The sequence below is a fragment of the Chelonoidis abingdonii genome, chromosome 6, assembly GCF_003597395.2.
Source record: "Chelonoidis abingdonii isolate Lonesome George chromosome 6, CheloAbing_2.0, whole genome shotgun sequence".
Lineage (NCBI taxonomy): Eukaryota > Metazoa > Chordata > Testudines > Testudinidae > Chelonoidis > Chelonoidis abingdonii.
In genome coordinates, this window is record NC_133774.1 from 45,373,647 (window position 1) to 45,386,494 (window position 12,848).

Sequence of the window (12,848 nt, forward strand, 5' to 3'; positions counted from 1 at the left end):
AAGGTACTTGAATTCTTATATTTTAATTATGAAAGACCTCAATTAGTGTTGATGGAATTTAACATTCAATGACCTAGTAACTACTGTATCATATCAGATTTAACAATATAATTTAAAATATCATTTAGCAAACCAACTTCTTTTGTGATCAGAATTTTTCTTGCCTTCTGTATTAATTTCCAGTATATATGTGTTTAAACAAGGACGTTCCATACCATTCCCTTCTCTTCCACTAGTGCTGAATTAGAATCATTTGTATGGCCACTGGACTGATTTTTTTAAAGTGTAGTTGTGGCCAGAAAAAAAAGTCTGTAAAAATGGCATCTTCCTTACTCAACCAATCTTGTGTCTGTATTCAGTTGTGTTTGCAACTTTTAAGTTTTTACTTCTGTAAGCGCTACAGAACCAGTACAGCCCTGGAAGTGTGATCAGGATGGTCTTCTGACTAGAAGTTCTGTTGATGTAATGTTCTGATTGCATTTATTTTATTGCTGGTGTGTGAGCTAGAAAGAGAGCCACTAACTTGCAGATCCTAACACAAATTCAATGTGCAAAGGGGATTTTTTTCTGCTTTGATTTTCATTTTTTCATTGTTCAGTTTTTTCTGGATGGCTCTGGCCAGCTATGGAACTAGTAGCCTTATATGTTCACAGCTATCATGCAACTTAAACCTGACTATCAGAGGAGGAGAGTAATGTGGTGACAAACTGTTGAACAGGTCTTTCAAACAAAATGAGTGGAACCACCTTTACACATCATGGTCAAGTTTGAGTTGCAGTACTGACAGTTGTGACTGTAAACTGACCAACCTGAGCAGGAAGCCACTGGCATGTACTGCTAGGCAAAAAGGTATGATTATTTTTTTTCGTTCGTTATCAACAATTGAAAAGACCTCTTAATGCATATTAAGGTCTTGTCTAGACATGCTAACATCACACCTTATTGTCTAGATAAGGCCTAAGACCTAGGCAAGCGCATTTAAAATGTTACGTGACGCTGGTGTAGCCTAGGCTCACTCTAGCCTACAATAGGACCAGCTATCAGGCTTTCAAACATATTACCCTGCATCTTAATAAGCATTAAGAGGGCCCTTCAGTTGTTTTAGGCTAACAATAAGAAACTCCACCTTTATTGCCCATCACGATAAGAGTCAAAGAAAGACATTCTGCTGCTTCCATAGAAACCCTTTTCAGGCTATAACCATATTTTTAAGCAAAGAATTCAGGTTTCACTGCACCATCAAGCAGAACTTGATAGTTTTTCAACGCAGACAAGTTCCTGGTCTAGTAATTTAATTTGTGTACAGGTAGATAGTGTTTCATGGTATGTTCTAAATCAGTTTCATCTTTGAAACAGCAACTATCTCATTTGTATATGTGGCAGCAAGTAATCTATATGTATAGTGTAGCCAAGAAATTTTTTTTTGAATGTTTGTTGTGTACTGCATCTTGACTTGTGCAATTTTTTGAAAGATTTTTTTCATCTCAAATGTATAAATGAGCAGATTTGAAATACTATAGAAGATTCAGTTTTACCTTTTGCAACATTCTCATGGTGCAGAAGATGAACACAGACTGCTACTGCTCATATTAGTCAATATTACAGCACTATGGTGTATTAATCATGAGCTTTACTACTGCTTGTAATGTATACTTAACTCTTACAAGTTTAGAAGAAACATACTGACCTTTGTAAAGTGTAAAAATTTGCTGTTTTAGTAGGTGTCTGATACCATCTTACTGACTTTGACATAGAGACTTTCTTCTTAAAATACAGCTTTTAATGGAAATCCATCATAACTCACAATGCATATTGCTTTTTGATCTAAAATTGGTTGTAGCATGTGAAAATTAAAACACTACTGCATATTTTTGTACATATCCCTATACCACAAAATTAATGTGGTGGGAAGATGCCCCTCTTCTGAAAAAGTATATTATCTTTACATGTTTTGTGGTAGCCTGTGCCAGTGCAGGCAGTGGGTTCCTCCTCTGTTCTGTGAGACACAGTGATGATCAGTTACCCTCCAGGATTTTTCCTCTCTCTAATATTATTCTGCAAAAACCTGCAGCTTGCTCTAGAGGCAAACTTTGCCCTGTCAGTGGTTGGGCAGGACTTCTGCAGGAGAGTTTCGCTTTGGGAGTAAGTGAAAGTCAGAGATTCCCCAACTCCTTACCTCTCAGGCAACTTCTGTAAGACTTTGTATTCATTGTGCTCTATCCTGTCATTGGGGAATCACAAGTTAATTATTAGAGCTGATCAGAAAAATACATTTATTTTTTCTATTGAAAATTATAAAAATAATTTGCCAATTTTTCCACAGATGTGCATAATATAACAGTGGAAAACAGTCCAACCAGTAAGAGCAAGATAAACTGAAAATAGTGATGTACAGCATTACATGTATTGGGATAGCGCATCATCAAGCTATCTGTTCTCTTTCCCCTGCATTGGAATGGGAGAACAGTGCAAGGGATGCTGCTGATGGTAGGCAGTTCGATGGCTCATTGACGGGCTCCCTCACACGTAGAGTTGTCCATAGGTTAAAGACCAGGGTACTGTGCAAGCAAAACAAGCAGACTCCATAGCCCATCCAGCCCTCTGCCCCTTTTTAAACTACTTCTGGGGGTTGCCACTAAGGGTATGGCTACACTTACATTTTTGCAGCGCTGGTAGTTAAAGCTGTGGTCGTACAGTTGTGTAGGGCCAGCGCTGCAGTGTGTCCACACTTGCAGCATTTGCAGCGCTGTTGTGAGTGGTGCATTGTGGGCAGCTATCCCACAGAGCACCTCGTCCCCTTTTGGCGCTGTGGGTTATGGGAAGGGGACGGAAGGGTGCGGGTCATTCCGCTTCCTGTTCCAATGACCCGTGGTGCATCGCTTCCCTTTTCAGCCGTTTGGTGCCACTGTGACTGCTGCGGATTTCAGTAAGAAATGGAGCCCGAGCTGCTCAGGATTTTGCTGATGAATGTTGCAGCACATCACGTCTGGAGTTGAGCTATTCCTTATGCTCAAAGTGACAGTGAGGAAGCTCAGATGATGAAATAGATTCAGCTGATGCACCTGATACTAAATTGCTTGTGGCAGTAACGGACGTGCTCAGCACGTGGAACGCCCCCTTTGGGTCGGAAACAAGCACTGAGTGGTGGGATCCATCGTCATCACAGTCTGGATGATGATCAGTGGCTGCAGAACTTTAGGATGAGAAAAGCCACTTTCATGGACTGTGTGCTGAGCTCGCCCAACCCTGCAGCGCAAGGACATGAGACTGAGAGCTGCCCTGTCAGTGGAGAAGCGGGTGGCTATTGCAGCCTGGAAGCTGGCAACTCCAGACAGCTACCGATTGGTCGCAAACGCAGTTTGGAGTGGGAAAGTCGACCGTTGGAAATAGTGGTGATGCCAGTTTGCAGGCCATTAATGCGCATCCTGCTAAGAAGAACCGTTGACTCTGGGAATGTGCAAGACATTCTGGATGGCTTTGCACAAATGGGCTTTCCCTAACTGTGGAGGGCAATAGTGGGACGCATATTCCTATTCTGGCACACCCCACCTGCACCGAGTACGTTTGGAAGGGGTATTCTCTATGGTTCTCCAGGCACTTGTGATCAACCGTGGGCGTTTCAACTGACATTTACACAGGAGTGGCCGGAAGGTGCATGATGCACGCATCTTTCGGAACAGTGGCATGTTCAGGAAGCTGCAGGCAGGGACATTTTTTCACAGACAGGAAGATCACAGGTGGGGGACATCAAAATGCCATTGTGACCCTTGGAGACCCGTTTTACCCGTTAATGCCTTGGCTCATGAAACTGTATACAGGGAAGCTTGGACAGGAGCAAGGAACCAGTTCAACTACAGGCTAGCCGGTGCAGAATGATTTTGTGAGTGTGCTTTGGCCGTTTAAAGGGGCGCTGGAGAACTCTGTTTATGGGAAGCTAAGTGGGGAAAGCAGCATCCCAGCGATTATACCGCGTGCTGTATCCTCCATAAGATTTGTGAAGGGAAGGGTGAAACCTTCAGTGACGAATGGACCTCCGAGGTTCAACGCCTGGAGGCTCAATTTGCACAGCCAGAGAGCAGGGCTCAGAGAGGCCCAGCACAGTGCTCAAGGATTAGGGATCCTTAAAGGAGCAATTTGAGCTGAAAGCCACACAGTCATGTTGGTGTGCCTTCCACAAGGAGTAAGTGCAGTGGTTGCAATGATTTGCAGTGCCTATTTTTCACTTGTGGGTACAAGTATGTTTACACTTTCTTGTAATAATAAAAACTTTTAAAAGACAAGAAATCCTTTTATTAAAAATACAGTACATAAAACAAGGCAGGGGAAGTAGGGTGATGAGGCAGTAAAGTCAGAGGTTTGAATATGTCCTTCCTTTGAGTGCTGTGCAATGCCTGCTGCACTTCAGGATTAATGCTGCATGGTGATGGGGGTTGTTTGCATAGGGGTAAGGTCGTAGTTTCAGGGCTGTTAGGTGAATGTATGGGTGTTGGGGCAGCTGTGGTGGTAAGAACCAGGATGCTGGAGAAGGTGTTTTGGGAAACAGTGGGCACAATGGGTTGAGCTTTGGGATTGGCGGAGGAAGGCAACAGTAGTGCTCTGCCTGCATGCTAGCATTGACCTGGCATGAGGTCTGTGTGGCGTTCCATGGGGGGAATGCTTAGCAGCTGATCTGTGCTTCTCTTGGTAGCCAATTCCTTTCTCTTGGCAGCCTGTTCCTTTTCCTGCTTCCTTTTCCCCTCCAGTCTTGCAACTTTTATTATCTATGAATACAGATTCAATAACTGCTGTCACCAGCTCCTCCTTATTCTTCTTGGTTTTTTTTCTTAAGTTCTGTAGTTTTTCAGAAGTCTGCGCTGATGGAGCAGTATCCAAGGTCACACTTTAAAAAAAACCGAGAGAATAAACTTTTACACAACCTGTATGTTTTTAAGACTATTTCTAGCAATCATTTAACACATTGGAGCATAGCAAGAGAGGTTTGGCAAGGCTGCAGAGAGGAAATAAGTGAAAGTTTCCCCACACGCTCTCACCTGGGAAGGGGAGCTGCTTGACTCTGGGATCAATGGGTTTCGGTGTACTTGCGGCAAAGAGCAGCTACAGGAAATAGCACTGAACCCTCACCCACAGCAGGTTACTCAGAGCCCATCTTGCTATACGCGCTCACCTGGGAAGGGGGGCGTGCTTGAACTCTGGAATCCATGGGCTTTCTGTGACTTGGGGGAAGCAAAGCAGCAGTACAGGGAAATAGCAGCTTAACAGTATCCTGCATTTTCCCACAGAATTTTAACCTACCCGATATCTCACTGCTCCGGGTCACCTGGGAAGGCGGGAAGGGTCTCTAACCCTATGTGGATTCCGCCCTGGTCCCTACGCAGCTTGCTGTGTAGCAATGGTCCCCCACCCCTCACGGCACAATGGTGCGGACGTGTTAGCCTGACTGGACAAGGACCAAGGTGCTCTCCCTATAAACTTGGAAAGCGCATTGCATGTGCTCTGGCTGAAACTTTTGAAGAGATACAGAGCAGGAATAACCGCGACGTGATAGACAAATCAATGAGCTATTTCACATCGTAGGCATGCTTGCAGGCAGCCATAGCCCCCTCCCCAAAACATTTCCATCCTTACAATAAAGCTTCTTACCGGGAACCAGGCTCCTCTGCTGGTTCCTCACTACAGTCCCAGCGGCTGCGACTGGAGCTTCTTTCCTGGCTGGAAATAGCTCCTGGCTGCATGACTCCTGGGAGTCTCCAAAACCTCATAGCCTACTCCGGGTTCCTTACACCCTCCCCTCCTCTCCAGCTCTTGAACTGTCCATCGTGATCCTCGCGATTGGCAGTGGGGTTACATCAAGTATCGCATTCCAGTCCTGTAAAAACGGCAGGTCGTGGGGCAGCACCCTGAGCGGTGGTTTCCCTGACGTGGCTTTGCAGTAGGCACTCCGCAGCTCCTTTACCTTAACCCTGCACTGCACCGCGTCCCGGTCATAGCCCTGTAATTGCATTGACTTTGATATCTGGCCGTAGTATCATAATTCTATGGCTGGAGCGCAGCTGTGCCTGCACAGCTTCCTCACCCAACACTGATGAATCCTGCAGCTCAGCAGTGCTCCAGCTGGGTCGTTGGGGCGTGGAGGCATGTCACTGATTGATTGATTGATTGTACTCCATGCCTTACTGAGCAAACAGGAAGGGGATTTTTTAAAATTCCCGGGCATTTAAAGGGCGGCATCTGAGCCCAGGGCAGTGGGTTGAACGGGATGACCAGAGGGGCTGAAAAGGTATGCTGGGATACCTCCTAATACCCTGGAGGCCAATTACAGCGCTGGTGAGTGTCCACACCTGATGACCAGCGCTGCATCACCAGCGCTGGATTTGCTACACCCATAGCAGACCAGGAGTACAGCCAGCGCTGCAGACAGGGAGTTGCAGCGCTGGCTGACTGAGCTTTGTAAGTGTGGACACCAAGTAAGTTGCAGCGCTGTAACCCCCTCACCAGCGCTGCAACTTGCAAGTGTAGCCAAGGCCTAAGCCTTCCAGCACCTTTACCAATCCTGACTCAGCTATCTGCAGCCTGGTGGCACCTTATCTCTGTCATCTAGCTCACCTCTCTTGCATCGCTGTTGGTTCACTCTTACTCCTAGGCTCCTTTTCCACCTGACTCCCTCTATTCCCATCAAACCTCCAGAGCTGTTCCAGTTTTCCCACTCTTCCTTCTCCACACAACCCATCATCAATTTCCCATTGTAGTTTCCTTTGGGCCACCCTCTGTGTTCCCACTCCACACCCACATAGCTCACACACTAACTGACTCCCCCTGGCGCTGCAGCCCACTGTGACATTACTCAGGGTACAGTCTGGACTGATGATGTGTCCCCTCAATTTTCCAAGTTGGGGTGCCTTTTACATTGCTTAGGGCTTATATTGGTGTAGTTAGGGTGACAGTGTCCATGTAGACAGTGTGTTACATCTGTTGCTGACTGACATTCTTCTCAAGAAAGGCTAGTAGGCTCCTTGCTGTGAACCCCATGCCTGGCTCACAACTACACCTATCACCCCGAGGGGGGGGGGATTCCAGCTAGAGCCTGACTTCTCACCAGACTCCGAGCTAGGCTGCTACTCAGACTCCCGGCAAACCACAGGGAGCCCTGCTGCCCCCCTGACACCTAACTGGACTCTCAGCAGGTAACTGCTTGCGGAGCTGAAAGCTCCATGGTAGCCAAGCTCTTAGCCCCGCCCCCCACTGCCCCTCTTAGGTTGGTGGAAGCACTCCTGCTGAGGATGGCAGCATGGGCATGAAAAACACAGTAATTACTGTGGTGCTTGTAAATCGACCTAACATAGGTCAACTTAAGTTTGTGGTACAGCCATGCCCTGAGTTACCACTCCCAGACTTTCTCCCGGAAGTGTATGCCTTGTATTGCCAAGTCCTCTCCTGGACCCGATACAAGCTCATATAAAATCTGCAATTTTATTAATAGAACGTGATGTGCACAAATCCTAAATTCTCAAATGGATTTTCTCAAACACTTCAATTCAAACACGCTGATTTAGATAAAATAGTAAAACGTTTATCAACTACAGAAAGATAGGTTTCAAGTGACTCAAGTAGTGAGGCATACAATTCATAAGAAAATAAAAGTAAAATGCAGCTAATGTCTAACTCACTGGTTCTCAAATTTTCATCCTGGTGACCCCTTTCACACAGTGCCTCTGAGTGCAATACCCTTTATCATGCTTCCCCAAGACGAAGCTTACTTTTAAGAATTCCTGGGTTAATGAATGAGAATGGACACAGTACAGGACCACTGAAAGACTGTCAGCCACAGATATAGGCAGGCTCCACTTCCCACCCTCAGGCTCCAACATACGCAGCCCCAAGAGATGAAATTATAACTGCAACAAGGTGTCACGTGGTACAAACACCCCCTCCCGCCCCCTTTTCGAACATCTTGAGGAATCAGCGCCTGGTCTCCACGGAAACGCATTCGGGGTGGAACGAGGAGCGGCCAATGAGGATCGAGAGAAGACAAGGGGGCAGCCAATGAGCGGAGCTCGGTGCGTGGTTTAAACCTGCGGCGGCAGCTGCTGGGGAATCATGCATTTGTGAGCTGAGCAGCTGTCGGGATAGTCACTTGCCCAAGGCCAGGCAGCAAAAGCGGCAGCGGCGGGGCCAGAGTTCAGGGCTCTGTGGTGCAGAAGGCCCAGGGGGCCATGGCGCTGCGGATCAGCAGGGTAAGTAGGGGGAAGAAGGAGTCGGGGCCCCGCTGGGCTTTCCCCGTGGAGGGGGGATGGGTGGCTGCGCCCCTTTCTTCTTCGGGGCGGGGGGCAGATAGTGACTGTATAAGCGGGGACCTATGCGCCTCCACGCGGGATGCTGCTACGGCTCCATCCCTGGGCCCGCTGCAAGGAGCGACATTCCCCCCTGGCACCCCGGTGTTAGTTCGCCTGGAGCTGGCTCGGGCAAGCCCGGCCAACAGGCTCGCCGTTGCCCCGCCCTGGGCTAAGCCATGGCCTGGGAGGATGGGGGGAGCCCTGTGCTGCTCCCGAGCAAGCTGCCGCCCGGAGGTGCCCCAGTGTCCCCTCCTGCCCAGGCCTGCCGCGCTGACCGGCGCTTTTCTCCGCAGAACACCAGAGTCAACGCCGAGAACCAAGTGAAGAGCAATGTGGCCGCTGCCAAGCGGGGAGCGGCTGCTGCCAAGCCCGGCCTCAGGCCGAGAACTGCCCTGGGCGACATCGGCAACAAAGTGGGCGAGCAGCCACCCAAAGCGCTTCCCAAAAAGGTAAGGCCTGGCGCCTGCCCCCGCCGGAGCCCTGAGCAGCCCGAGCCTGGCCGCTCACGCCCCCTTCTCTCGCCTCAGGAAACGAAGCCCCCCAGCGCTGCGGTGAAGCCCCTCCCCAGGAAAGCCACGAGAGCTGCGGAGGTGATCGAGCCGACTAAGGAGCAGAAGCCAATCTCTGAGCCTGCTAAGGTATCTGTGCGGTGCCAGTCCCCCGGGCATTGCAGCCCTGCTCTGAGCCTGGAGGAGGAACACGCTTCTTCACCTCCACACCTACCATGACCTCACTGACTCCTGCATGGCTTGGAGCCTCTGCCTGTGCAGCCTACTTCTCCCATCACCTATAAGCTCCCTTCCCTGGAGGAAGGATAAAAGCAGAGGTGGATTCAAGTAGTAGTCTGTGAGTGGATTATTTGACTAACTCATCAGTAGTAGATAAACTACTGCACGAATGGGGACTTATCTGAGAGCTTGCCTACACTTGAAAGCTTCAGGTGCATTTATAGCCCTTCTTCAGTGTAGACCCTACCCATATGAGGGGTTCTCCCACTGGTGTAGGCAATCTACCTCCCTGAGTCTTCAGTAGAAGCTATGGTTGCTCAATCTTAAACTTTCTCCCCAGTTGGAGTCTCCATCCCCAAGCCCCATGGAGACCTCTGGATGTGTGCCAGGAGAGGAGATGCTGTGCCAGGCTTTTTCTGATGTCTTGCTTGAAGTGAAAGATGTAGATGTAGATGATGGTGCTGACCCAAATCTCTGCAGTGAATATGTAAAGGACATCTATGGCTATCTGAGAGATCTTGAGGTTGGTATGAACTACTTTATCCTGACTCTAGTATGTCTCATTATCTCTGGTGCAATGGCTATTTGGGAAACTGGACCTCTAGTCCTAGACTTGTCTTGTAGTACTCCTAAGGTGCAGGAGCCTCAGCAACTCCTTGAGGCAAGCATTTCGCTTAATCTAACAACCTTCTAGGGACAAGGTGGGTGAGGTGTTATATAACTTCTTTTTGACCAACTTCTCTTGGTAAGAGAAGCTTCTGAGACACACAGCTCTGCGTGCGCTCTCTCTCTTCCCCCTCTCCAACAAAATTTAGTCCAATAAAAGGTTCCTTCACTCCCCATGTTTCTCTCTCATCCTGTGACTGACATGCTACAAATACACTGCAATAGAATAAATGCCAGTGCTGGTAGTTTTTAGCACACTAGCTCTGTGATCACTAATGTGTTTAAGAGTCTGTTAGAGCTCTTATATGCAAAGTAGTACATGGTAATTGTTAGCTGTTGCCTTCAAATATCTCTTGGCCAAAGAAGGTAGACTCTGCACTTCTGTTGGTCAAGACTAGCAACTTCCAGTTTTCTAAAGAGTCTGTAGTAGTGCCAATACTCCTCATATGCAAGAATTGCTGTAGTAACAAATATTCCTTCCATGCAGAAGCAACAAAATGTCAGACCAAAATACCTGGCAGGCCAGGAAGTTACTGGAAACATGCGGGCTATCCTAATTGACTGGCTTGTGCAGGTTCAGATGAAATTCAGACTACTTTCAGAAACTATGTACATGACTGCTGCTATCATTGATCGCTTCCTGCAGGTAAGGGCATGACATGGCACCTTGTTCCTTTGCCATGATTCCATTGCTCTCCAGTATATAGCAGATAAATGACAAACTTTTTTGAACCCAGCACATGCTGAATGTTACTTAATGTTATGCACTCACTATAACAAAGGCTGACTGCTTTTAATAATCTTGAAATTAAAATTCAGACTTAAGTAGTCCAGTCAGTCATGTTTAATGACACTAAAGGTTTGAGCACAAACTTTGTACTTGAAACGAATCATCCTTCTTGCATCTAATCTAGAAGGTTCTTGTTTCCTGAACCCCTTCATAGATGGTTAGAGAGAGTTTTAATGCTCTAAAGTTATCTCCTAACTGGCCAGAAACTTGTGTGTTCGTGACAGTGACTGACAGTAAACTAAATGTAGTATAAAGACTCTAGTTTTAAACCTGACTTCAACAGCATGGTAGCCAGCTGTCCTGTGACAAATACTTATTGGCTTGTGTAATTCTTGTATTATACACTTTCGTACTATAGGACAACAGCGTGCCCAAGAAAATGTTGCAGCTGGTTGGTGTCACGGCCATGTTTATTGCCAGCAAGTACGAGGAAATGTATCCTCCTGAAATTGGGGACTTTGCCTTTGTAACAGACCACACTTACACCAAGACCCAGATCAAACAAATGGAAAGGAAGATTCTACAAGCTCTAGACTTTGCCTTGGGTCGCCCTCTGCCACTGCACTTTCTAAGGCGGGCATCAAAGATTGGAGAGGTAAAATTCATGAGGCTCTTGAAGCCCTTATTAAAGGGAACATATCAGTTTAGCACACCTGCAAGTAGATCTGAAGGTATTCATAAATGGACAATTCCATCTGTACTAGATTCTCCAAAATGCAAGTCTCTTGTCTTGGCTGGTAGCTAGCTGCCACTTTAGAGCTATGCACAAACACAACTGGTATTCAGGGGAATGGAGTTGGTATTCAGGGGAATGGAGTTGCTTGCAGACCTGACTAAGCTGCTGCTAGTACAGTCTAAAGGAGAACCCACAGATGGCAAAAATAGGTGCACTAATAATGGGACAAGACTCTCATAAGCTATGTAACGAGAGACATGGGGCTGGGGACAATCCTATTCCAGGGGATGTAAAGAAGAAGTAGAATGCATTTGTTTTCCCCCATTGGGGCTTACTGAGACACAACTAATGCTTGATTCTCATTCTAGGTGGACCTAGAACAGCACACCCTAGCCAAATATCTGATGGAATTATCCCTGGTGGATTATGAAATGGTACACTACCCTCCATCTCAGATTGCTGCAGCTGCTTTTTGCTTGGCTCTAAAGGTTCTTGATGGTGGAGAGTGGGTAAGCTTGGTGCCTGCTAGTTTGAGACTAAACTGATCAAATGGGTACAATTAATGTACAAGGAGTACCCCCCCACTGAATTCTGCAGTAAGCTACACTACACTCCAGCCTACCTTAGTGGCTAGGGTCCACGGTTCCATTTCCCAAAATGGGAACTCTGGGCATAATACTGAGCAAGTTCTACCTAAATAAGATGGGCTTGTGGAAAGCATGACATCTTCCCACGCCAGAAAGGGAACACAGGTGTAGCTCATGCTCCTTACTACTTCAAGGAGCGGATCTTTGCCTCTAGATGATAGCTAATATAGGATTAGTGTAAACTACTGAATAACTCTAATTTCCTTGTCTTAGACACCAACTTTACAACACTACCTGTCTTACACTGAGAGTGCGCTTCACCCTGTCATGCAACATATGGCAAAGAATGTGATCCTAGTTAACCGGGGCCTTACAAAACACATGGTAAGGAACCTGTTTTCCTTTACAGGATGGGTATGGTGAAGGTGGGAACAAAGTAATACAGAACACTTGGCGCCACATAACACTTAACCCAACAAACTGCTCACTGTTAAACTTGGCTGCTAATGAAGCTTAACTGGTAAATACAGACACTCAGGTCTACCTGCCTCATGTGGACAGTCTCTGGTATGAGCTCACGGAAAAGCTTGCTTAAATGTGGGTTTTGAATATTAGCTGTTCATAGGCCTGTCATGGCACAAGCGGACCAATTTTCAGCTCTTGTCCAATGTCTAGAAACTGAGCGCGCCCCCCCCCCCCCCCCCCCAAACACATGGAATTTATAATATGCAAGATTTAACCTCCATTTTTTCTTATTTCAGACAGTCAAGAACAAATATGCCAGCAGCAAAAATGCTAAGATTAGCACTCTTCCACAGCTAAACTCTACAGTCATACAGGATCTGGCTAAGCCTGTCTCAAAAGTGGCATAACTTTTTTTTTTAGCTAAAACTAGCAGAATTAGATTAAAGTTGGCACCATGTGCCATTGTATGTGTTTTTTGTGTGTATATAATCTTGTCCTTGACCTAAAGCTTTTAATAAAGCACTTTATGCTTCTTACTCTAATCATGTTTCCTGTCATGATGTCCAAGGTATGATCACTTTCCAGTGACAAATCTTAAAATAAGAG

The 12,848-nt window shown here is 46.7% G+C and overlaps 1 protein-coding gene across 1 annotated transcript; it reads left to right on the top strand.

Moving 5' to 3' along the window:
* Positions 1 to 8,029: 8,029 nt before the first annotated feature.
* CCNB1 (cyclin B1) lies at positions 8,030 to 12,848 on the top strand. The gene is made up of 9 exons (XM_032765008.2): positions 8,030 to 8,231; positions 8,624 to 8,779; positions 8,858 to 8,968; positions 9,399 to 9,581; positions 10,212 to 10,370; positions 10,873 to 11,109; positions 11,559 to 11,699; positions 12,051 to 12,161; positions 12,539 to 12,848. The coding sequence occupies exons 1-9, from the start codon at positions 8,211 to 8,213 to the stop codon at positions 12,647 to 12,649; spliced, it is 1,230 nt and encodes a 409-aa protein (XP_032620899.1). The 5' UTR covers positions 8,030 to 8,210; the 3' UTR covers positions 12,650 to 12,848.